Source organism: Mastigoproctus giganteus, chromosome 1 (assembly GCF_048544385.1).
Source record: "Mastigoproctus giganteus isolate SK-2022 chromosome 1, ASM4854438v1, whole genome shotgun sequence".
NCBI lineage: Eukaryota > Metazoa > Arthropoda > Arachnida > Uropygi > Thelyphonidae > Mastigoproctus > Mastigoproctus giganteus.
The window spans coordinates 151,165,073-151,192,463 of record NC_143575.1 but is presented as its reverse complement, the minus strand read 5'-3'; the positions used below and the strand labels follow the sequence as shown (position 1 = coordinate 151,192,463).

Below are 27,391 nucleotides of genomic sequence, written 5' to 3'. Positions count from 1 at the left end.
AACCAAGTGTATGATATCAAAATTGTTTGTTTCCAGTTTTTTTTGTGATGTCACTATGATTTCTAATTAAGAAGCATGTGCTGTGTCTGAAGTATAATTGTAGCCTTGTGTAGTTGATCTTGCATTTCTTCTTTTATCAGTGACTCCATTATTATCCTTGGATAAGAAGTTAAACTAACAAGTCTGTAATTACTTGTCACCCTTGGATCCCACTTTGTGAACTGGAGATACATTTTCACATCTCCAATCTGCAGTGACCTTCCCTGAATCCAAAGATGCTCTCATAATTATGGCTCAGGGTTTGCTTAGTTCCTTCTGTCTCCCTTAATATAATGGAATAAATCCCATCCACCCCAGTTTCATTTAGCCAATGTCATTTAGCTCTCTGTTATAGTTTGAACTTCTGGCATCGCCTTCTATAAAGAGTTCCTCTTGTGTGAATGTAGATGCAAAATAGCTATTCAGTTTGTCAGCACCCTGAGCAGGATCATCAACAGTCAACTCATTGATATAAAAGGGACCAATCTGATTCATCTCCTTCCTTCTAGTGTTTACATAAATAAGTCTTTGCTGTTTATGTTTGCATTTTTCGCCAAAGATTTCTCGTAATCTGCCTTTGCTTGCCTAATCTCATTTGTGACTTGACTATGGACTAGTGCATAACCACCATAGGCTGTTGCCCGTTGATTTATATGCATCCCATGTATTTTTCTTTTCTGTTACAAGTTTCATTAATTCATCTGACAACTATTTTAAGATAAGCATTTAAGGAGTTAGTAGATATTTGAGATGTTGAAGCTGTTTGAGCAGGCAAGGTTTCTCCAACTGGATATGAGAAAATGCAATGTGCTGTCATCTGCAAAACTATGGATAGGATTTCCAGTCAATGGAAGAAGGCCATTAATATACAAGAGGAAAAGAGTGGAAGAAAGAACTGAACCTTGGGGAACACCAGCAGTAGTGGAGAAGTTAGACATAGAGCTGTGTACCATCACTTGCAATGAGCAGTCAGAAAACTGGATACCTAAGTACAAAAAACAGTTGGCAATCCATAAGATGGAAGATTATTTAGAAGACCTTTATGCCAAACAAAATCGAAACCCTTTGAAATGTCAAGATCAACTGCTTTTTTTTGCCAAAATTTCCATTGAGTTTTTCCATTGATGGTTAACATAAGCCAGTATATCACCAGTGTATTGGCACTGAAGGAATTACAGGTTATCTTTGATAGGATTGAAGGTTTCTAGACAGTTCAGGAGTTGGTGGTTAATAGATTTCTCCATTACTTTGGAAAAATTAATGTCAGAAGTGTCGTCAATAAAATGAGTGAATTCAAACTGCTGGTTAGGAAAAGTAACACTGAAGTAATAGGGCTTACGGAAACGTGGTGCCACCCGGAGATAGGGGACGATGAGTTTCAATATGGTATATATAATGTATTTAGGAAGGATAGGGAAGACAGAAGGGGTGATGGGTCATGATTCTTATCAAAAGCAGCCTGAGCACGACGAAAGCTTTCCCCGAATTCAAACTTTTCGCATGCTAATATAGAATCTGTATGGTGTGAAACAGTTGGAAGCAAAGGTATAATGAGAGTGTGAGTAATCTATACGCCAGGTGATTGTGAAGATTATGATGAGAGCCTCTACATGCAAATGGAAAGGGCAAATAAGTGTGAATGTCTTATTATGGGTGATTTTAATTTGCCTCTAATTGACTGGTGCAAAAGGGAGGGGAAACTCCACATGGGGGACAATTTTTAAATCAACTAGATGATTGCTATTTGTATCAACAGGGAAAGTACTAGGGAACACAATACTCTAGACCTCATCATCACCCATGAACCAGATGACATAATAGGGCTGACAGTACAGGAACCAGTAGCAGGAAGTGATCACAGAGTTCTACAGTGGATGATGAAGAGAGAGGTAGCAGTAGTTAAAGGCAAAGGAATAGGTTATAACTTCAGGAAAGGAAATTATGATGGTTTAAGGTGCTACACGGCCTCTGTTAACTGGGTAGATATCTCACAGAGAGCAAATACAATTGAACTATGGTATACCTTGAAAACATTAATTACTGAAGCCTTGAATGCGTATATACCATTAAAAAAAAAAAATCCTCCTCGAGGAGGATTCCAAGTTGGATTAATAATAACGTTGCCAGATTACTTGAGCAGAAAAAGACAGCATGGAAAAGTTACAGAGCAATAAAAAGTACAGAAGCATATAACAGCTACAAATTAATCTGTAATAGTGCCACAGAAAAGGTTAGGCTGGCAAAGGCATATTATGAGAAATCGCTGGCGAAGAGAGCAAAGGGGGGGGGGATAAATAATTCTTCACATATATAAATGAAAAAAGAAGAGAAGAACAAACCAGATTGGACCCTTATGTAATGGACTTGGGATAGTATTAGATACCCCAGCTGAAGTTGCAGATGAACTCAACAGTTAGTTTGCATCGATATTTACAGAAGAAAAACTCTTTATGTCAATGAGAAATTCTGGGAGGGAAGTTGAAAAAAATGTAATTAATGATGTTGAAATTTCAAATGTTAATTTAATAAAAACACTTTTGAGCCTACAGGCCAGTAAAGCTCCTGGGATTGATGGCATATACCCTATAATCTTAAGGGAGGCGGCAAGTGAGTGCATTGAACCATTGAGGCTAATTATGCGAGCATCACTGGACTCGGGAGTGATTCCGTTGGATTGAAAAAGTGCTAATGTGTCTCCAATACATAAGGGCGGTTCTAAGAGTGAAGTGGGAAATTACCAGTCGGTTAGTGTAACTTCAGTAGTCGGGAAAATCATGGAGACAGTGATCAAAGTTGGAATTCAGGATCATTTAAATAGAAATTGAATTCTGAAGGATACTCAGCATGGTTTTGTCAAGGACAAATCATGTTTAACTAATCTGGTTAGCTGTTTTCACAGGGTCATTCAAGAGCTGGACTTTTGGAATAATTTTGACATTGTTTATTTGGATCTCAGCAAAGCATTTGACTCAGTCCCACATGGGCAGTTGTTTTATGGTCTGGAACAGATTGGAATCACAGGGAAAATTCTTAGATGGATGGCTTCAGGGCAGGAGGCAGAGGGTTGTGATAGATGGTTATTCCTCAGTTTTGGCTGATGTGAGAAATGGGGTTCCCAGGGGATCATTGTTGCGACCACTGTTGTTTTTGATTTTCATTGATGACATCGATGAAGGGATAGAGGGTGTGATGTCTGAATTTGCAGATGATGTAAGGACTGGTAGAGTAGTTAATGAGTAGTAGAGTAGTTAATGATCACTGCCAAGCAGAATGACCTAGATAGACTTCAGGGATGGTCAGAAAAATGGCAGCTATGCTTTAATCCAGCAAAGTGTGGAGTATTGCACCTGGGGAGCAGTGGCCCAAAAATAACTTATATACTTGGCAGAGTTGAACTAAAGCCGGTAGTGGAGGAAAGGGACTTGGGTGTTACGATATGGTCAGACTTAAAGTTCTCTGAGCATTGTGGACGGATTGCAGGGAAGGCCCATTGTGTCCTATCAATGATGTATCAAACAATTACTAGTAGAGATAAGGAAGTCATAGTCCCATTGTGTGTGGGCCTATTGTTGGCCCACACTTGGAATACTGTGTTCAGGTATGGAGACCACACCTAAAGAAAGATATTATGCTTCTTGAAAGGTCCAGAGATGGGTAACTTGCCTGGTGAGATTGGCAAAAGGGTGTCCATATGAGGAAAGATTTCGAATATGTAAGTTGCTGAGCTTGATTGAGGTGTTTAAGGCTCTGATTGAGGTGTTTAAGGCTCTGAGAGGCATATTCAAAATGAATGAGGGCAAAATTTTCACAGTTATAAATAAGTCTAGAACAAGGGGCCATAATTTCAAGTTACGTGGGAGAGATGTTTAGACTGAATTGCAGGAAGTTTTATTTTAGCCAGAAAGTTATAAATTACTGGAATAAGTTGCCTGCATGGGTGGTAGAGTCTGACAGTTTGGGGAAATTCAAAGGTTAGCTGGATAATTATCTATGGGAGGAGGGGAAATGCCTAGGTTGTCTGTTTCCTTTTCTCTTATTTTTTAATTATTATTATTATTTTTTTAAATTTTATTCTTATCATTTTATTCTTATTTTATTTTATTTATTATTTTATTTTATTATTATTGTTATTTATTTATTTTATTATTATTTATTTATTTATTTTTTGGCTAGTGCAGCATAAGCCATAGGTTTCCTTGTACCATGTGGCCAATACTAAGAGTAGAAGTAAGTGCAATGGAATGATAATTGGATGGAAGGGATATGTCACCCTTTATATGAATTTGCTGGATATGAGAATTTCCAAACAGAGGAGAAAGCACCCTTGGAAAGTGTAAAAAGATGTTACAGAACAGGAATAAACTCAGGAGCACATCTTTTAAGAACCAGCATAGAAATACCATCTGAACTTGGAGCTTTCTTGGTATAAAGACTGTTAAAAATTCTTCTGATGATGTATTCAGTTGTAAGAAAAGATAATGAGGATACATATGAAATAATGAAGTTTTTGAATATGGCGAACACATGGCAAGAATATACCCAGTTCCTTGACCTAATGTGGCCTCGGCAATGCTCGCTGCATACACCCTACTCTGACTTCCTCCAATCACTATCTGGCAGAGTAGAGAGATGGTGAGTATACACTAGCTGATCCTCCTAGAGAGTTAAGAATAGGTTTGGTCCATTGGGCTATCTAGCGGCTGGTCTGCAAACAGAGCTTTAGAGCTGTACCCTATAAATGTAAGAAAATTTGCATTCTGCCATTATGTCCATCATAACCTCAAAAGACATCAATCTTACTACATTATGGAAGAGATGGGGGGGGTTGTGACTAAACATGGGTTCCACCACTTCAAGCCTGAATTAAGCAAAGTGGTGGCATTGCACTGGTTGATGAGTCATCTACCACCTTTTTGCCTTTTCCTTGTAACACAGTGGGACAGCAATCCTCTCTGTGGTGTGAACACCACACTTCGATCCTCACATCTGGGTGGTCAGCTGCATATACTGTGTGCCATATTTCAGGAATTGCACATGGGGTTTATACTCAGGGCTACCAATAGTCCCACAACTGTGATGGTGCAAGCAGAGGTTTTTTTGTTGTCACAGAACAACTGTACTTTGCCGAAATTTGGTCCACTTGACTTGAGTGTCACCTAACTGGAATAAATACTACTTTATAAATTAGAGAGAGAGTTTTCTCTTTGAGTCCCCAGTCAGTACCAATTCTGGAGATCATAGCTGCATAATTTCTTATTTTCTTTGCCAAATGTTCAATATGAGGATAGAATGATAGCCTGTTATCAAATATGATGCCAAGATATTTTAATTCATAGACTGTTTTGATAGAGGTACCTGAGATATTTATAATGGATATTCATTTAAAATTATTTTAGGCTTTTCTGGAGATACTTTTAATTTCTGGAGTAGTGTTCAGTGTTGAAGTTTTTGCCAAGTGAGGTTAGCCTGATTTTCCAGTCCTACATGGGCATTCGCCTTCAGAGTGATAACAAGATAATTGGCAAAGGCATCTGCTGGGTCTGAATCCATGTTTAGGTGCTCATCTAGCACTGTGGTCCAAAAGAATGTACCCAGCACTGAGCCCTGCAAGCATACTTTCTTTATTATTCTATTTGTTTCTTGAAATCTATCCCTGACTATTACATATCAATCCTCCAGATAGCTACATGTTATTTTGTAAAGGTTCTGAGGGAGACATTGGCCTTGTGTGGCCTTCTGAGGATGGTGTGCCAGTACAGTCTGTCAAAGGCACAACCAAAATAAACAGAGATGGCTAACATGTTTTTCTTCAGTACGTATGCTGTGCTGTATTTATTAGTTGTTGAATGGCATTTGTAGTAATCTGCCTGGCTTGAAGCCAAACTGTTTGTCTGACTGGAGAGCTGCTCTCTGGTAGTGGTCTAGTAGCTTGGTTAATAAAACTCTCACCAAGAGCTTACCAAGGTAAGGCTGGTAAGATCTGAACTCGGTAGGTGGCTTTTTCAGGATAAGCCTGAATAGTGCCTGCTTCCATGGTGTAGTAACATCCCCCCCCCCACCAGGAAAGACAATGGTAGAATAGGTTTAAGAGATTGTCAGGGTTATCATCGTCATCATCATAGGTTGCTGTTCCATCTGGGGTTGGCAATCAGCATCGGTTGTAAACATCATGAAATAATTGTTCCACAGTTTTGCTTGTCCATTCCTTCAAATTATCCAGCCATGATATTCTTATTCTTCCTCTCACCATTAATTCTTCCAGTCAGGATGATTTCTGGCATTGCATATTCTTCTTGATGTCTCATAATGTGACCAAAAAAAGTTTTTCTTTTCTTGATTAGAGACAGCAATTTCCTTTCTCTGGTGACTGATCTCAACACTTCCACATGTAACTTTAGCTGTCCATGGAATACGCAATATCCTTCTATACATGTACATCTTGAATGCCTCCAATTTCTTAATTGTTGCTTTCTTTAATTTCTAAGTCTCGCAGCCATAGAGTAGTGTGGACCAAATGTAGAACTCCATTACTCTTAGTTGAAGATTTAGATCCAATTGCAGATTACATTAAACACCTTTCATTTTGCAAAAGGCTGATCTTGCTATTTCAACTCTTTTAATTTCAGTTGAATCATCCCCTTTGTTATTAATTTCTCTTCCTAAATAGACATAACTGTTAACTTTTTCAATCAGTCTCCCATTAACCATAAGTCTGAGATTTGTATAATTCTTGGAGCCAACTACCATCTGTTTAGTCACTGGGATTTATCTGAAGACCCATCTTATTACTTTCTTCATTAACTATTTTCACGAGTGTTTGAAGATCAGGATCACTTCTTGCAATGATAACTGTATCATCGGCATAGTGAATATTATTGATGACTATTCCATTTAAAACAATTCCTTCTGCTCTATCTTCCAATGCCTCCTTCATAATTTTATCAGAATATAGATTGAACAGTAATGGAGATAGAATGCACCCCTGTCGAACATCTCTCTTTATCTTAATTGCTTCTGTAAGCTCATCTTCCACTCTCACCATAGCACTCTGATTATAGTACAGATTCTCAATTATTTGAATGTCTAAGTTTATCTAGTGCAGGATAGCAAACAATTTTCTGTGTTGAACTTTGTGAAATGCTTTTTCATAGTCTATGAAACAAGCATAGACATCTTGTTGCATTTCTAGTCATCTTTCTATTAATACCGAAAGACTGAACATTGCTTCTCGGGTATCTACACCCTTCCTAAATCCAAACCGAGTCTTTCTTGTTTCCTTTTCACATTTACCCTGGATGTAAAGATAGATTATTCTTAAGAATATCTTTAATGTATGACTCATGAGGCTGATCATTTGATATTCTGCACAATTTTTTGCATTTGGCTTTTTTTGGTAATGGTATGAAAGTTGACTTTAACCAATCCTGAGGAATCTTCCCTGAGTCATAAACTTTGTTGAGCAGATGTGTCAAAGCCTCAATGCCATTTTCACCCAGCTGTTTTAGATATTCTATCACTATTCCATCCTCTCCAGCAGCCTTATCACTCTTTGCATATTCAAAGCCTTCATCACCTCGCTTTTAAGTATCTATGGGCCATCAAGGTCTGTTTCCTTCATGCTTCTTTCTGTCTCTTCATCCTCATTGAACAACTGCGATATGTATACTTTTCCCAGGTCTACTTTTTTTCTTTCAAATCTATCACTGCTTTCCCTGTTTCATCAACTATGTGCATCTGGGTCTTTTTCTTGTACAATCCAGCCATCTCCTTTATTTTTCTATGCAGATTAGAATAATCATGCCTTTTCTGCAGTTCCTCAATTTCTTGGCATCTTTCTTCCAGCCATAGGTCCTTAGCGTCCTTTATCTTCTGTTCAAGTTTACAACTTCTCTCCTTATATTTTTGTTCGTGTTTGTTTTTGTAATGTCTCCTCTTTTCCATCATCTCTAATATCTCCTCTGTCATCCAGGCATGTTTCCTTTTCTGTCTCCCTTTTTTCAGAAGGATTTTTCTCTGCTATCTTAGTGGCAGTCTTCATGTTATCCCACATCACTTCAGGACTTTCTTCGTTTACTTCTTTGGTTCTGTTCTGTTCTGACTCCAAACTTCTACCTGTGTTTCTATGATTTTTGTAAATGTCTGTGCTACCTTGTCATTGCTCAGCTTTCTTCTATCTATGTGTGTTTTTGGGAGCTTTTAGTCTTGTTCTTAGCACTGTTACCACTGGATTATGGTCTGTAACATCTGCTCCTGGATATGTTTTTGCTGTTAACACACTATTGCGGAATCTTTTGTTGATCATTATATAATCAATTTGATTTTGTATAATTTTGTTCTCTGTGTCTTTTGGTGATTACCAAGTATATAGCCTTCTTGGTGGCTGTTTATACCCCGTATTGACACCTATCAAGTGCTCCTCCTAGCAGAACTGAATAACTGTCTCCTCAATCATTTCTAATTCCCAATCCAATATTTCCAATTATGTCCATTACTGCCTCTTGTCCTACCTTCGCATTAAAATCACCCATGACTATATTTATTTCTTGTTTTTTAGTCAGCTTCATCAAACTCTGGATTTGTTCACACAGTTTATTCACTTCTTCATCTGTCTTATCAGCTGTAGGGGCATAAACTTGAATCAGGTTAATATTTATTGGATTGCCCCTCAGTTGGAGTAGCATTGCTCTATCAGATTTTGGAATGAAGTTGTTAACATATTTTATAACGTCCTTTGCTACAAGGATCTCAACACCATTTACCCCACTAGAGCTTCCCGAATAGTATAATCTGTCTCCATTATAAGTGTCGCATATTCTGTTTTCCTTCCACCTCACTTCACTGAGGCCTAAAATTTTAAGGTTAAGCCTGTATTCATCTCTTTAATTGTGTTCTCCAACCTCCCTGCTTTCAACAAACTCCTCACATTCCAGGTACCTAGTCTCAGTTTAGTTTTTGTATCACAAAACCCAGGGATTCTTAGCACCCTCTGACCAGTAAAGATCTGCCAGGGACTGAGAGCCAGATTTCTTTCTGATATTTTCATGATGCTGATGTTATTGGAAAAAAAAAATAACGTGATGATTTTCCATTGCCTTTCACATCGCAGAACCATAGCCAGATTTGATGGACTCCATCTCTGCCTGTGATTATCTGAAATTCAGCTGTTCCAGCACTTGCTTCCACCTGAATTCTATAAACTGAACTGCTTCCCTCAATTTGGGAATTAAGCTTATTTTATGGCGGCTTTACTTGCCATGTCACAATGCCATCCTTGGATTCTTATAACATTTCTTGAGGTTGCCCCTTTCCACAGGCTTCCCACTATATCCTGTTAGCACTGTTGCTCCTTGTCCACAAATGCTTATTTGCCAGGATTTACCTGCTTATTTCTCAGCTAACCTCTATATCTAGAGAAAGAGAGAGTGGTAAAAGAGTGAAGAAACAAATAAAGACAGAAGAGGAGAATGAAGATACAGGGTAGGAATATATGTATAAAAATTTTAGAATATTAAATATAAGGCAAATGAAGCCAAATTAATAAGCCAATAAATTTAGACTGGCACCCACTTGATAGTGCTGAGACCAAAAAATGTGAAATATCACAAAAGAGACTTAATAAACCAACCACTAAAGAAAATAGAAATAAGATGAATAACTAGGAACAAAAACAGAAACAGCCATTATATCCATTCTCATCAGAGAGCCACTGGATATAACAGCTGTGAATATTACTGCATTTAAAACATAATGCAAATTACTACAACAGATAGACAGTCATTAACTAAAATGTCAGCCCACCAAAGCAATAAAATCACATCACTGAGGCCCTAATGCAGCAACAGAAGAATGGAAAAAGCTTACGCACTCACTGCTAGACAGGTTACCACCAAAAAGAGGGAATGAAGTTAGTGACAGAAAATAAAAATAATTTATAGACATAATATAGAGGGCAGTAAGAGCAGCGCAAAGCAACTACTCACACTACATGCATTAGAGAAAAAAAGAAAAAATCACAATATATTACATGGTTATCTATTCTTTTTTATACTTTGTATTCATTATTTTTCCTAATTTATTATTAACTTTTATATTTTACATGGAATGAAGGATATTGTTGGATATTGCTTTATGCATCCACTTACATTTATGATTTTTCTATATATATACTTTTTTTAATGCATTTAGTGTGTGCTAGTTGCATGCATGGACATGAAGGGGCATAAGTTCAAATTGAGGAAGGTTAATTTAAGATAGGTGTGTGGAGGTGTCTCTTCAGCCTGGTGGTTGATTGTTGGGACAAACTTTCATCTGGTGTAGTGGAAGTAGGTAGCTTGAATATATTCAAGGAAGTAGAAGATCAACTATTGGAGGGGTTGGAAAAGTTATGTGGAACTTTTTTTTTGTTTTGTTTTAGCTCATGCTTTTTAAACTTGCTTTCTTGCATCTTTTTCCACTTCTAATACTAATATATTATGCAATAGTGATTAGATTTAGAATTTAGTAAATAAAAGAAAGGTTAAGGCCAATTATGAAAGAAATACTATTCATGACGAGTATATTGCTTATGATTGAGTCAATATAGGATCAAATAGAATTAGTAAAAATAAACAGGTAATAAAAAGAACTTACCGTTTGTAAAGGAAAACATAGCATACATCCAAAAATGCGGTAAACCATTAGTGCCAAAACAAAGAAGACCACAATGAACTTGGTGGATGAAATAGGAGTCAGTAAATTCTTGAAGAAAATAGTAATAAATGTGTGTCGCTAATGATTAATTAAATGCATGATAAACATAGTCCAGCATAAAAAAAAAAAATAGTGAACAGAGCAGCAAAATAAAGGATGCTAAGCTTTATGAAGGAGAAAAAGGTTAGTATAGGAAGAATGTGATATGTGTTTGTAGAATTAATGGCTCAGGATAAACATGAAGAATATAGAACAGTAAAATATAAACCAGAAGAGTGAGAGCAGTGTGTGTGGAGATATATATATATTATTATGATTTGATTTTTTTTTTTTTTTTTTTTTTTTTTTAAATTTAGGTATGTGGTCATCTTTGGAAGAACCAAAGATTTCGAGAGCAATACCTAACGAATGGAGTATGCTATGTGATCAACAATAAACTTGAAGAAGAAAAAGTGATGAAATTACTGCCTCTGATCGATGAAAGTAAGTATATTTTAACCTAAACATCCTTTTTTCTTCAAAAGAAACAAACAAAAAAACAAAACAAAAAACAGCCTGCAATATATGATCACTGTATAAACTTATTTATGATAGCAAAGTTGGTCATTCTCCAATATGAATGTGTATTCTGATGCAGATCCTCGGAGAATAGTGAAACCGGGTGTTACAGTTTTGTCTTCTTGTTATTTATCTTTCAGACTATGTGCTTTAAGATGCTTGCTTCCATTTATTTTAAAATGTTGATACCATCAATCTCAAGCATTATTAATGACAATTTGAAAGTTTTGGACAGGAACTTTCTATTATCTGTTTGAAAAATTATTTAAAAAAGAATAATTGTATGTATAAAGTACATAATGATTGCCCTGCTTATAATATAAATGAATTTCATATTTTTCAAATGAGGTAATTTGAAAATGTATAAATTATTAGGACCGAACATGTTTATCTAGTTTGTAGTACTGGCTAATGCAGATTGCTCTCTCTCTTAAAAGAAAAGTTCATCAGTGGCAGTTTTTACATTTCAGCTTTAACAGGGACAGTAGTTTCTGGTCCAAAATCAGTGAAAAATATGTATCCATACAATGTTAGCTGCACTGGTGGTCCTAGAAATTTCTAAGAGGGTGGGGATAGGATGGACTGAAGCTATTAAAGGAAGGGACTAAAACAATGTTTGGGGAATCATTAAGCTTTAATCATCATGCAGCAGTGAAAAATTCCACATTATTTTGATCATGGTGGGAGGCTATAGCCTGTTTAGCCTCTATCCTGGGACTGCCACTGATCATCTGAAAGGAACAAACCCCTCCCCCCCTCTCTTCCCAGTCTTCTCTTGGGGGAAAAGGCTCATAAAACATCATCTACCACTTTTTGATGGAAAGAAGTTAATGATTAGGAGCTGATCAGAATACAAGCAAAGTTAAACAGAGCCGATTCGTAGCTGTCAACTTTCTGGGTTTACGACTGAAAATCAGTATTTTTGTCCACTTGTCTATCTTGCTTTCATAACATAGTTCCTCCATCTTTTTTTGCAATGAGTTTTTCTTTGTCTTTTTCTTTTTACAAAAAGTAATAAAACTATGTTGAAATCAGAGTTGAATTAGAAACATGGTGCGTCTCAGATATACGAGGATGCAGAATTTGAATATGCTTCTACTTACCCCTCCTATCAGTCTGTACAATGTGTATAAACAGGACAGGTAGTAGTTGTGCTCTTGGTTAAGAAACACCAATTTCAAGGCAGTGTACCTAATTGAAGTGGATAGCCATTGTAATGCAATCAGTTTGTTGTGACATAAGCACTGGGAAAACAAATGAGTGAGAATATGATTGGCCAAATGACTATAATAAAAAACTAGACAAAGGGAATGGTCTAAATCAGAATGTCTTATAATCAGGGATTTTAATATTCTGATATTGACTGGAAATTAAACTGGTCACTTACTCAGTAGGAGAGCTTTTCTGGATGCATTAGATGATTTCTGCAACAGCATGTTAGCATGTCAGTGAGTGGGACAAAGCAGTACTGTTGATTTTATTTGATCATCAGTGAGCCTTCATGCATTAAAAATATCTGAGGAAGGAAACACTAGGTGGCATTAATACAGCAGGCCCCTGTTATAACGTGATTCGTTTTACGTTGATTCGTTATAATGCTGTTCTAATATTATAACCCGTATCTGACTATAACGCTGTCACAGATCACTATAACGCTCTTTAGCATATTGTTTCATTTGATGGAGTCGATAGTTTGAAAATGAATACCAAAACAGCATTAAAACGTTTCCCACGTCGACTTGAGAAATTTTCCCACACTAATTTAATTTCAGTACAATGACTTGTTATGTAGTTCTGAGATCAACATTTTAATAAATGATCAAGTATATTGCTTGTAATATTTGCGTTATATGCATTTATCCGAAGTCTAGTCATCACCCAGTACAGTATTAGACATCGTGTGTAACGGACAGTTTACTCTAACATTGGGCGCCTCCGTAGCCAGGTGGGCAGGAGCAGCAGTGCGTAGCATACGCTTCTTGATTAGACCGGGATTCGAGCCTGTGATCCCACTAAATACGGAGGATGCGGAAAGGTTAGGGAATGACCACCACATACAAATAAATTTTCTGTTTATACTCCGGGACGACCAAACGGTCAGAAGAGTTCACAAGATAGACAGAATACAAGAAACAGCACTGTATTCAGCAGTCACGGGCTTGAACCCTGGTCATTCAAGGCACGTGTACTTATGCACCCGTGTGCCTGACTACTAGGCCACGGCTCCCCGGACCAATATGGCCTTAGTTGCTAATGCTCCTAAAAGCCAAATAACAACAACTTGAACATTGTATCGTAATTAATGCAACCAACGCAGTTACATTTTCGAAGTGTTAATAATGGCCGTTAAGAAGGAAAAAGCAACAACGTCTGGGCGCAGTACGAAGACTATAAATGTAAGAAAAATACTGAATTTGAAAATCAAATTAGACTTTTTGAAGCGAATTGATTCAGGTCAACGACAGGCGGATGCATGCCATAATTTAGGACTTGCAAGTTTAACTGTAAGAACAATTATAAAAAAAATAAAGAATTAATTTTAGCAGCAGGAAAGATAGCTGTTCCACTGCAAGCAACTAGAGCTAGGCCAGCTATTAGGATTGAAATGGAAAGATGTTAACTAATTTTATTGAAGATAATATCCAATGCAGAATTCAGTTAAGTTAAATATTATAAAAAAGAGAGAGAGAGAGAGAGAGAGAGAGAGAGAGAGAGAGAGAGAGAGAGAGATTAGCCAATATGATTATCTGAAGAAAACTCAACTTAAAAAAAAAAAAAAAATGTGGAACCATTTAAACCTGGTAAGAGCTGGTTGAATAGATTTAAAATCCAGGGAGAAGCCGCAAGTGCAGATCAAGGAGCCGAAACTTTCAAAAAAGAACTTGTTAAAATTATTGAAGAGGGGTGTTATGTTTTATACTTCTCAACAAGTTTTTAACATAGATGAAGCAGGACTTTTGTGGAAACGAATGCCTAAAAGAAGTTTCATATTGAAAGAAGACAAAAACATGCCAGGTAAAGAAGAAAAAAACATGCCAGGTTTCAAAGCGGCGAAGGATCGGTTGACTTTATTGTTGGGTGGTAATGCTGCAATGGATTTAAAATTAATACCCCCTTTTAGTTTATTTGGAAGAGGGTCAAAGTTCAACCCAAAATTGACACATTTTTCATGATCAAATTCATCAATTTAGATCAATTAAATTCATGATTAATTGGAATTTTAAGTTTAATTTTGATACGTAAGTAGTTACCACATAATTATATATGCATGTAATGCAGAATATTTTATATGTACAAATATTTGAATATTAAATATTTTGACCGATATTTGTACATCTTTTCACTACCGTTTATTATTGATTAGGAAATATCCTATGGCACCGACCGTAACTCACAAATACATATGTTACCTTATGGGAATGCGGCCCTCGCTTAGTGTGGATTCACTTAGTGCTCTGTTTTTCCGGAACGAATTATCAGCGTTAAGCGGGGGTCACCTGTATGTTGATGTGAAATTTACTTAAAGATATACTGGCAAGAGTAAAGTGAAGGGATTTTCTTTCATACTATGGTGATCATAAACAGTTTCTAAATTCTATTTGGTTGGACCAGCTGATGTTACCAACTGCAAATGGGAAGCATTCAGAGAAGTAATTGTAGAAGCTGTTAGTCTTTTTATATCAACTAAGATATATTCTGTAAAACTTAAACCCAAAGGGATGTTGGATGAACTGATGAGACTAATGGCAAAAATTAGAAAAAATATTGGATGCATATAAATTATCAGGGTTGGGATACAGAAACCTATAGTACATATAAAAAAGTCTGCAATCAAGTTATTAGGGGGTTAAGCAAGCTAAGGCAGATTATGAGAAGGCTTGCTAAGAATGTAAAGAATTCTTTACTTGTATTAATACTAGAAGGACAGAGATGAACCACGTTAGTCCATTGGATATGAATTGCATAACTATTGTGAATCCTGTTCAGATTGCTGACAAACTGATTTTAATATTTTGTATATATATATTGACAATTGAAGAAATTATTATTATTATTTATTTATTTTTTTTTTACGAAAACCCCAAACACGAAAGGTATCAAAACCTACAGTACTTAGTACCATGCATGGGTTGAAGGAGAAGTATGGAGGGAGGGGGATGCCGGAAACTTTGCTCTAGAGACTAAACATGGGTTTCACCACTTCAAGCCTCCAATAAACAAAGTGGTGGTATTTCACTGGTTGATGAAAGTAATTTTTTCAAGGCGCACCAAGACCAAAAGAAATACCTAACAGTTTCGTTTAGTAGTTAGGTTCAAACAACTTAATAAGAAATGCTGAAACTGTGAACTACCTCGAGCTAGTAGTTCGCACGGTGTCCGACAGATGTTGAGTATCGCTGTGTTTCCCTTGAAAATTTAAAATATTCTGCGACGCACAGTTTAAGAACCGCTGTTTTATGCAATAAACATTTAATTCCATAATTATTTTCATTATCTTTTACATTATATACAGTTAAAAAGTTATTTAAAAGGTATTTTTAAAATTCTTTATGGACATTCCAGAAGGTCAAGGACCAATTATAATTTTTCCTATTGGTTATGATATTCAATTAACATGTTTCCGTTTTGCACGATTCGCTCGCGGGACGAATTAATCGAGGCCCGCCAGTACTTTGTTTTATTCTAAACTTTAGTCAGAAACAGATGTTTGCATTCTTTAGTATAGCATTTTAACAAGTTTATATTGAACCATGTGATCAAAGTGGGTACATACTCGCCATTTGTGATGCGTAGTGATATACTTGAATAATTACTTGAATAATAATATTGCTCAAGTCACTGAATATCCCGAGGATTTGATGGCTATCCTGCCAGTGAACAGTTACATCTAGTAGCAGTTTTAAATTATATTATTTAAAAAAAAATTCCCTCATGGCAACCCACTAGTGAATTGACTCCCCCACCCCACCTTCATAATGGAATGTAACTTGATGGCATGCCTGCATTGGTTGCTTTAGAGGAGTGAAGATTTGATCCATCAAATCTACTAGTGTTGCCTCATGCCTCCTCTTATGAGTTGTGGCTACCATCTGAAGTTGACTCCCTGTCCAGTGGGTCTTATTGAATGATGACCTACTTAACTGGAAATAATTTGGTGGCTTTAGTTGAATCAGCCAAAAGACCTGTTTTGTCCGTCACTAATACAGAAGGGTATGTTGGGCCTATCATGTGATGTGAATGTATTTGCTATGTTATTATGTTACTGTGCATGTATGATATCACACACATGCTGTTTTTAGCAGGAAAAAAATTAGTTTTACTTCCATCTGTTGTCATTTACCACTGCTCACCCCTGTCCACATACAACACAATGCCTTTTTGATGGTGCAATGTGGATATTTATGGATCAGTTTGCTTGCTGTGTGGGAGTAGGAAAAACTTGGAATAGCTTGGAAGGATGAAATCTGTTTCTTTAGTTAATCTTAGGCGGAGAAACAGATTTCATCCTCCCAAGCTATTGGCTGTTTGCATCATTGCCACTATTAATACAGCCTGATTGAGAAAAAGGGACCAATTTGATTAAATACTATAAAGCAGTGACAAAGCAACTGTACACAAAAAATAATTTTGATATACTTGAATAGCTTTTGATATTATTACACACAAAAGACTGCTGTAAAAACTGAGCACTATGGTATTAAGGGAAAATTACTGCTATTGATAAAGGCATGGTTGAGAGGAGAAGACAGAGTGGTTATCAATGGACTCTGCTCTTCGAGGACTTATTAATGGAGTCCCAGGGTTTGGTGCTGGGCCATTGTTGTTTTTTGCATTTATTAATGACATTGATGTAAATCAGGCTTAATGTCCAAGTTGGCATGTGATACAAAAGGTGGTTATTGACAGTAATCAGGATGAACTACTGCAACAAGAACTACTGCAACAAGAACTACTGCAACAACAACTACTGCAACAAAAATTAGGTTGATGGGTTGAGAAATGGCAGTTGGGGGTAATTATGCAGTAAATCAATGGATCCTGCTCTTTTTAGACTAATGTTATTAGAGGAGTCCCACAGGATTTGGTGCTGGGCTGTTGTATTTTGTATTTATTAATGATATTAATGTATATCAGACTTAATGTTTAAATTGGCAGATGATGCAAAGGTTGGCAGGGTGATTATTGACAGTAATCAGGATGAACTACTGCAACAAGATCTAGGAAAATTAGGTCGATGAGCTGAGAAACGGCAATTGAAATTTAATGTTGACAAATGGAAGGTATTGCATATGGTTAGTAGTAATCCAGTAATATATCAACTATGTGATTCTACACCAAGGATAGTGTAAAGTGAAAAGGACCTGAGGGTAATTATGCAGTCTGATGTGATGTTCTTTGAGTTAGTGCAAACAGGCTGCCAGGAGAGTTCATGGGGTTTTGTCTATGATATGCAGGAATTTTGCTAGCATCAGGAGGTAATTATCTCATTGTGTAAGGCAGTGGTCAGGACACTTCTTGAGTACTGCATGCAGGTCTGGGGCCTCATTTTAGGGAGGATGTAAAGGTGCTGGTAGGTACAGAGAAGGCAATGAAATTGGTGAGGGAGGGGAACAAAGGGAGTGTTATTACCAAGAAAGGCTTCAGTTCTGCAAATTGTAGCATCTGGAGACTAAGCACCTGCAAGGTGATCTGATTGAGGTGTGTGAGAAGGCTTTGAATGGTGTGAGCAAATTGAATGCTAATGTGATTCTTCCTCTTGCTCAGCCTATGCACGAGGGGGCATAAATTCACATTGAGGAAGGGATGGTGGCAGAATAGATATGCGGAAGTTTGCTTTCAGCCAACAGGTGGTTGATTGCCTTTGCTGTGGTAATGTGATAGTTTGAATAAATTCAAGGAAGAACTAGACAAACTATTGGAGGGAATAGATATGTGAAATGTTTTTTTTTTTTTTTGCTGATGTGTAAGCTTGCATTCTTGTATCATTGCCACTATTTATACCAAGTCTTACAGTTTCTCATGCTGACAGCATTTGAATTCGGACCTCCAAATTATTGACAAGTGGAGGAACTACTTATCATGGGGATCAGTGATGAATTTGTCTAATTCAACCTTCAAAAATAATGCTGACTGGGGTGGGGGGTAAAAACGTGCATCTTAAATATATTCAAGTAATTTTACTTTGATCATGAATTTGGAGGTGTTTGAAAAAGATCATAAAACAATTTATCATTAGTGTGATATAACACCTATATTGCTGTGGTGAATTTAATGATATTTAAAATTTTGTTCTAAAATCACTCAGGCTGCCTGAGTGTGTGCTAAAACTACAGTTATGCTGAGACAAAAAAAAAAAAATTAAAATTAAAACCCTTAAAAATTAATGAAGCTTTTTTCTTTCTTTTTTTTAAACAAAGAAACCAGAAGAGGGGGGGGGAAGAGGCAATATTGAGTTTTAGTTGGATGCATAATATATATTTACAGTAGATTTTCAGAATAACAGCACCTTCGGGGATTCAAGGTGCCATTATTTTGTTTTTTCGTTATCTAGAAAGTTTTATTTTTGATATATTTAATGAGGATAAATAAGAAACAGAGATTAAGAATGCAATTTTATTAACTGCACATAAAAAAAAAAAAGAAACTTGTTGATTATCCAATGTTATATTCTGCCATTAATACATTCATGCTTATGCCCTGTTCTATTAGTATTAGTAATGGTCGCATGGTGCAAGAAAGCCTATGGCTTATGCTGCAACAGACAAAAAAAAAAAAAAAACCCAAATAAAACAATGATAAAAAACTAATAATTAATAAAAGAAAAGGAAATTAAACCTATCATCCTATGTGTTTCCCTCACCCGAAGGTACTATTCCAATGACCTTTGAATTTCCCCAAACTGTCAGCCTACTACCCATGTAGGCAACTTATTCCAGTAATTTATAACTCGCTGGCTAAAATAAAACTTCATGCAGCCCAATCTAAACATCCCCCCCATAACTTGAATTTATGTCCCCTAATTCTAGCATCATTTATAATCTTGAAAATTTCGTCCTCATTCAAATTACTCATGCCTCTCAGAGCCTTAAACACCTCAATCAAATCTCCTCTAAGGTGTCTAGTTTCCAAACTTTGCAACCCACATATTTGAAGTCTTTCTTCATAAGGACACTCTTTTGTCAATCTCACCAGGCGAGTTACCCGTCTTTACACCCTTTCAAGAAGCTCTGTCTTTCTTTAGGTGCGGTCTCCATATTTGAACACAGTATTCCAAGTGTGTTCTAACAAAAGCCTTATATAATGGTATTATCATGTCCCTATCTCTACTTGCAAAAGTTCGATAGATCATCGATAGGACACCATGGGCCTTCCTTGCAACCTGTTTACAATGCTCAGAGAATTTCATGTCTGACCGTATCATAACACCCAAGTCCCTTTCCTGCAGTACTGGGTTTAATTAAACTCCAAGTGAATAAGTTATTTTGGGATTACTGTTTCCCAGGTGTAATACCTTACACTTTGTTGGATTAAAACATAGCTTCCATTTTTCTGACCATTCACGAAGTCTATCTAGGTCTCTCTGAAGAAGCTTAGCTTGACAGTGATCATTAGCTACTCTACCAATTTTAACATCATCTGCAAATTTGGACATCATGCCCTCTATCCCTTCATCAATGTCGTTTATGAAAATTAAAAACAACAGTTGTCCTAATACTGATCCTTGGGGAATCCCACTTCTTACATCAACCCAATATGAGGAATAGCCATTTATCACAACCTCTGCCTCCTGCCCTGAAGCGATCCTGATATCCATCTAAGGATTTTCCCAACGATTCCAACCTGTTCCAGCATATAAAGCAACCTTTCGTGTGGGACTGAATCAAAAGCTTTGCTGAAATTGAAATAAACAATGTCGAAATTATTTCCTAAATCCGGCCCATGAGTGACCCTTTCAAAATAGTGAACTAGATTTGTTAAACATGATTTTCCCTTTACAAAACCATGCTGAGTATCCTTGAGAATTTCAATTCTATCCAAATGATCCTGAATTCCACCCTTGATCGTTGCCTCCATGATTTCCTCTACCACTGAAGTCAGACTGACTTGTCGATAATTTCCCACTTCACTCTTTGAACCACCCTTATGTATGGGAGATACATTGGCACTTTTCCAATCCAAAGGAATCTCCCCAGAGTCTAGTGATGCTCGCATAATTAGCCTCAATAGTTCAATGCACTTACTTGCTGCCTCCCTTAAGATTATAGGGTATATTCCATCAACTCCAGTAGCCTTACTGGCTTGTAGGCTTGAAAGTTTTTTTCATTAAATAATCTTGCAAAATTACATATTTTTCAACATCACTCCCACAATTTCCCATTGCCACAAAAGGTTTTTCTTCTGTAAATATCAATTATATAATATCGGTGTAAATACACCATAGTTAACCCATATATTTGAGCTACGATTGTAGCGTAGAAGGCATCGTTTTAAATGTATCTCATAATGTGGTTGCCTTCACAACAAGATAGCTACTATTGAATTACTTCAAATAAATAACGCTTCTCTAGTAGAGAAGGCTACTGTTATTTATTTTCAGCGGTACCACCACCCAGACGATCGTTTCGAAGCTTTTTGGCTTCGTCATCAGTGAGCGGGTAGGTACCCAGGTAATACAACAAGCCATCTCAGTTGCGAAGTTATATCCACATTATGAGAGATGCCAGAAGGGTGTGGTGGTAATGTATTTGGAAAATTAAATGCACTAGGCATAATCCTTATGGGTTTTGATAATTAACTATATAATATCGGTGTAAATACACCATAGTTAACCCATATATTTGAGCTACGATTGTAGCGTAGAAGGCATCGTTTTAAATGTATCTCATAATGTGGTTGCCTTCACAACAAGATAGCTACTATTGAATTACTTCAAATAAATAACGCTTCTCTAGTAGAGAAGGCTACTGTTATTTATTTTCAGCGGTACCACCACCCAGACGATCGTTTCGAAGCTTTTTGGCTTCGTCATCAGTGAGCGGGTAGGTACCCAGGTAATACAACAAGCCATCTCAGTTGCGAAGTTTTAAAACGATGCCTTCTACGCTACAATCGTAGCTCAAATATATGGGTTAACTATGGTGTATTTACACCGATATTATATAGTTAATTATCAAAACCCATAAGGATTATGCCTAGTGCATTTAATTTTCCAAATACATTACCACCACACCCTTCTGGCATCTCTCATAATGTGGATATAACTTCGCAACTGAGATGGCTTGTTGTATTACCTGGGTACCTACCCGCTCACTGATGACGAAGCCAAAAAGCTTCGAAACGATCGTCTGGGTGGTGGTACCGCTGAAAATAAATAACAGTAGCCTTCTCTACTAGAGAAGCGTTATTTATTTGAAGTAATTCAATAGTAGCTATCTTGTTGTGAAGGCAACCACATTATGAGATACATTTAAAACGATGCCTTCTACGCTACAATCGTAGCTCAAATATATGGGTTAACTATGGTGTATTTACACCGATATTATATAGTTAATTATCAAAACCCATAAGGATTATGCCTAGTGCATTTAATTTTCCAAATACATTACCACCACACCCTTCTGGCATCTCTCATAATGTGGATATAACTTCGCAACTGAGATGGCTTGTTGTATTACCTGGGTACCTACCCGCTCACTGATGACGAAGCCAAAAAGCTTCGAAACGATCGTCTGGGTGGTGGTACCGCTGAAAATAAATAACAGTAGCCTTCTCTACTAGAGAAGCGTTATTTATTTGAAGTAATTCAATAGTAGCTATCTTGTTGTGAAGGCAACCACATTATGAGATACATTTAAAACGATGCCTTCTACGCTACAATCGTAGCTCAAATATATGGGTTAACTATGGTGTATTTACACCGATATTATATAGTTAATTATCAAAACCCATAAGGATTATGCCTAGTGCATTTAATTTTCCAAGTAAATATCAATGCAAAATAACTGTTGAGTTCATCTGCAACAGCAGCAGTAGTATTAATACTATCCCCTTTCCCTTACATAAAGGTCTGATCTGGTTTATCCTGCTCTTCTTAGCATTTATATATGTGAAGAATTCCTTATTTCCCTATTTGCTGTGTTTGCTAGTGATTTCTCATAAACTGCCTTTGCCCATCGAACCTTTTCTGTGGCTCTATTACAGATCATCTTGTAGCTGTTATAGGCTTCAGTACTTTTTATTGCTCTGTAACTTTTCCATGCCACCTTTTTCTGCTCAAGTAATGTGGCAACTTCACTATTCATCCAATTTGGAACCCTCCTCTTGGAGTATTTTTTTTAATGGTAAATACCCACTCAAGGCGTGTGTGATTACTGTTTTAAAAGCATACCACAGTTCAATTGTATTCGTTCTCTGTGGGACATCTACCCAGTTAATAGAGGCCATGTAGCACCTTAAGGCATCACAATTTCCTTTTCTGAAATTATAACCCATTCCTTTGCCTTTTACTACTGCTACCTCTCTCTTCATCATCCACCGTAGAACTCAGTGATCACTTCCTACTACTGGTTCTTCTCTGTCAGCCCTGTTATGTCATCTGATTTATGAGTGATGATGAGGTCTAGGATATTCTTTTCTCTAGTACTTTTCCTGATATGTTGATACAAATAAGTCATCTAGTTGACTTAAAAATTTTGTTCCCCATGTCGAGTTTCTGTCCCATTTTCTCCAATCAATTAGAGGCAAATTGAAATCGTCCATAATAAGAAATTGATGCTTACTTGCCCATTCCATTTGCATGTAGAGGCTTTCATCATAATCTTCACAATCACCTGGTCTGTAGATTACTCCTACTCACATTATACCTTTGTTTCCAACTATCTCACACCATACAGATTCTATACTAGCTCGTGAAATGTCTGAATCTGGGAAAGCTATTGTCGCACACAGGCTGCTTCTGATAAGAAGCATTACCCACCACCCCTTCTATCTGAAGGTAGTGGTGGTGGTGGTACTGAAACTCAACATCCCCTATTTCCAGGTGGCACCACGTTTCCGTAAGCCCACGTTACTTGTTTTAACCAGCAGTTCGAATTTGCTCATTTTATTGATGACAACACATCTAACATTACTACATAAACAATTAAGACTTACTGTTCTTGTATATTTAACAACCCTAAAACAACCCCTTGAAGTTTTTTAGGCTCTCTTCCCTGGCATTAGCTACCCACTCACTTGAAATGTTTCTGCTCCCCCCAGAACATCTAGATAATATTTCCAGTTGGGGAAACAGATAAGAACTCTTGAGGTATGTGCATACTTTGACCAATATTATCAGATAAGCGCGTGTCAGTATTACCCCCCTCCCCCTCCCCCCTAACTAGCAGTTTCCCTGAACCTTTAAGGTATCCTCAATAATACTGGCAAAAACTTTTGCACCACCTTTGTTTAAGTGTATCCCATCTCTACAAAACAAATTCCTTCTACCTACAAGTGTGGGCCAAGCTGATAGAAATTTCCCCCCAAAAGCCTTGCAGAGTCCTTCAAGTCTTGAGTTAATCCACAAGGCTTTTAACATATAATCCCTCCTATCGTGTCTGGACAGAATTGCAGACACATAGACATTGTGGCCTAGCTCGCTGCATTTCCTCAGCATGGTCCTGTATTTTTCCAACAAATCGTCAGATCATGTATGTTTAATGTCATCAGTCCCCAGATGAATAATAATATTCTCTTTACCTCCCTTAAAATCTCACAATCTATTGGTGACATCATTAATAGTTGCTCCCGGCAGACATACCGTGGTTCTACTCCACCTATCCTTATTACAAAAAAAATTCCCCGTTTCCCTGACAATAGTTTCCTAATAAAACAAAGTCCTTTTGAACCAGAGCAGTTTGCACTTGATTTTTCTGTTTTGAGACCCGAATCTGGAGTGCATCACTTGGTAGATTGCTGGAGTCTTGAGTCCCTGACAAGCTCCCAGATGCATTATTCTCGAGGGCAAGCACTCATTTTTTCAGTCACTCAAATTGTTCCATCAGTGCACCAAATATTACAGTGGTATCATAACAGATCTCCCCACACCAGGTGGAAAAGGCTTGGGTTCGAATCCTGTTGATGACACAAGGAACTTTTATGGGTTTTTTTTCACTCCATGGCTGAGTTAGTCTGTTTCAGGCGTAGACAGCAAGGTTATTTCCCCCCCAGAAACTGGGTGTATTTCGTCCAGCTAATCAGGCAAATTGACCAGAAAACACACAATTTACAGACAAAGTGCACACTGGTATATGAATTAGCTTTCCAGGTGACCCTAATGTAATAGTTTGGATTATATAAAGTTTGTAACTAAGCTTTAATGTGGTGGTTCTTTTCTTATCTGTATGAGGTTTATTAACTTTAGGAGCCATAGTGAGGGGTTTCTAATTTAAAATAAATGTAAAATAGTGGTATAATCCATGATATCAGTACAGAATTCATTTTCAAAATGGCGAACGTAAACAAATATATGTTTACTTGTGACTTGCTGTTTTCTTTTTTTGGCACTGCAATACATCTTCACTGTGCCGTTAGCTTGAATGTTCTGTTATTTGTGGTGCCGTTATTTCGACAGTCTACTGTATTTGATTGGAAAAATATTTTGCAGGAATTATTATTATTATTAGCTGTATGGTGCAAGGAAGCCTGAGGCTTAGAGAGAGAGAGAGAGAGAGAGAGAGAGAGAGAGAGAGAGAGAGAGAGAGAGAGAGAGAGAGAGAGAGAGAGAGAGAGAGGAATCACCAAGAATGAGAAGAATGATAATATCCAGCTCTGGACCCTACCCTGGGTGTGCCAAGCCCATACTTACCAGACGTGAGCCCCTGTGGTTCGTTGTTCTCAGGCGAGGATAGCATAGTTTTTCGTCCAGCAAACAGAAAATCGACCACAGAACCCAACTAGGACAACAACAAGCAGAATCTTCGAGGGATGGGTCATTAGCTGTTCTCAGTTTTTTTTTTTTTTTTTTTTGCACTGTCATCTGAATCAAGTTTCGATAAGAACTTTTAAAAAAAATTTTCCTTGCTTTTAATTTCTGTTATGGTTGACTTCCCAGCCTCATAACATCTTATTAATGAAGACCCGCTTTATCCCTTTGAAAGTCTGTTTAAATTTTCAATCTTCAATTTAATTGTTAAAAACTTGTGCTTCATTTTAAAAGACGAAGAAGACCATAACTTCAGTATGGTAAATTTAATCTCTGTAAATGTTCCGAATCTCTTCATTCCTATTTCTAAACAATGTAAACATATTACTCAAGTCAAGGACTTCTTTACTTAAATAAACTCTAGAAGGAAGGGAATGAATCATGTTGGTCCCCTTGATATTGATGGTTTGACTGTTGATGATCCTGCTCAGATAGCTGAAAAACTGAATGAGTATTTTGCATCTACATTCACACATGAGGAATTCTGTACAGAAGTGGAGGACAGAAGTTTATTAAACTCTAACAGGGAGCTTAATGATTTTGTAATTACTGAGAGCAAAGTGAAAGAGAAATTGTTGAAGTTAAACATAAGAAAGGCACCTGGGATGGGTGGGTTCTATCCAGTTATATTAAAGGAGGCGGCAAAGGAAGTAAGCAATCCCTTAGCCATAATTATGAGAGCATCCTTGGACTCAGGGGAAGTTCCCATGGACTGGAGATGTGCAAATATATCCCCAATTCACAAAGGGTGACACAAGTAATTACAGTGCTGTTAGATTAACTTCTGCTCCAGGGAAAATAATGGAGTCACTGGTTCAAGAAGCATTGCAGAATCATCTAGGCAAGACTGTAGTAATAATTCAGACAGCATGGGTTTGTTAAGGGAAAGTCTTGTCTGACAAATTTTATTGGATATGATGATGTGGTTACAAAGGAATTGGATGCAAAAAATAATTTTGATATCATATACTTGGATTTCAGGAAAGCTTTTGATGCTGTTGCTCATGGAAGACTACTGTACAAATTGGAGCAGTATGGTATTAAGGGTAATTTGCTACAATGGATAAAATGGTGGTTGAGTGGGAGAAGGCATTGTGACAATCAATGGATGCTGCTCTTAGTGGACTAATTTTATTTGTGGAGTCTCCCAGGGTTTGGTGTTGGAGTCCCTGTTGTTTTGTATATTTATCAATGCTATTGATGAAGGTATATCAAGCTTAATGTCCAAGTTTTCGCAAATGATACAAAGTTTGACAGGGTTATTAATGACAGTAATGGCAGTGTGCTGCTACAACAGGATCTAAAAAAGTTGGGCAAATGGGCTGAGAAGTGGAAACTGAAATTTAACTTTGAGAAATGCAAAGTACTGCATATAGATAGAATTAACCCCAGAGAATCTTACCAACTGTGTGGTACTACACTTAGGGTGGTAGAGAATGAATAAGATGTGGGAGTAATTGTGCAGTCAGGTATGAAGTTTTCTGAGCAGTGCAGACAGGCTGCCAGAGCAGGTCATGGGGTATTGTCAATGATATACAGGAATTTTGCTGGTCAGGAAAAGGTGATTATCCCTCTGTATAAGGCAATGGTCAGGCCATCTTGAGTTCTGCATACAGGTCTGAAGGCCTCATTTTAGGAAAGAATGTAGAGTTGCTTGAGCGAGTACAGAGAAGGGCAACAAAATTGGTGAGGGGAATGAAGGGGGTGCTCTTACTAAGAAAGGCTTAAGTCCTGCAAATTGCAGTGGGTGCTCTTACTAAGAAAGGCTTAAGTCCTGCAAATTGCAGTGTTTGGAGGCTAGGCACCTGCGAGGTGATCTGATTGAGGTGTATAAGGTCTTGAATGAACTGAGACGGCTCAATTCTGATGAGATTTTTCCTCTTGCTCAGATTATGAACTTGAGGGGCCGTAAATTCAAATCGAGGAAAGACAGTTGTAGAATAGATGTGCGGAAATTTGCCTTCAGCCAGTGGGCAGTTGATTACTGGAACAAACTTCCATCTGAAATAGTTGTGTGAAATGTTTTTCACACAACTATTTCACACAATCACCACTTTTATCAAAACCTTTAATGAAAGCAAAATCTCTTCTCTTTGCCTTTCACAGTAGGTACATCATTATGTAAATTCAACATCAACACAC

General features: G+C 37.2%; 1 protein-coding gene across 2 annotated transcripts in view; it reads left to right on the top strand.

The window, feature by feature from the left end:
- The window catches only part of LOC150091195 (integrin alpha-9-like), a 688,379-nt gene that overhangs the window by 193,720 nt on the left and 467,268 nt on the right, over nucleotides 1-27,391 (top strand). For both annotated transcript variants that reach the window (XM_090374615.1, XM_090374611.1), the window contains exon 4: nucleotides 11,085-11,211. In XM_090374615.1, coding sequence (XP_090230741.1) covers nucleotides 11,085-11,211 — 127 coding nt within the window. The remainder of the gene's footprint in view (nucleotides 1-11,084; nucleotides 11,212-27,391) is intronic.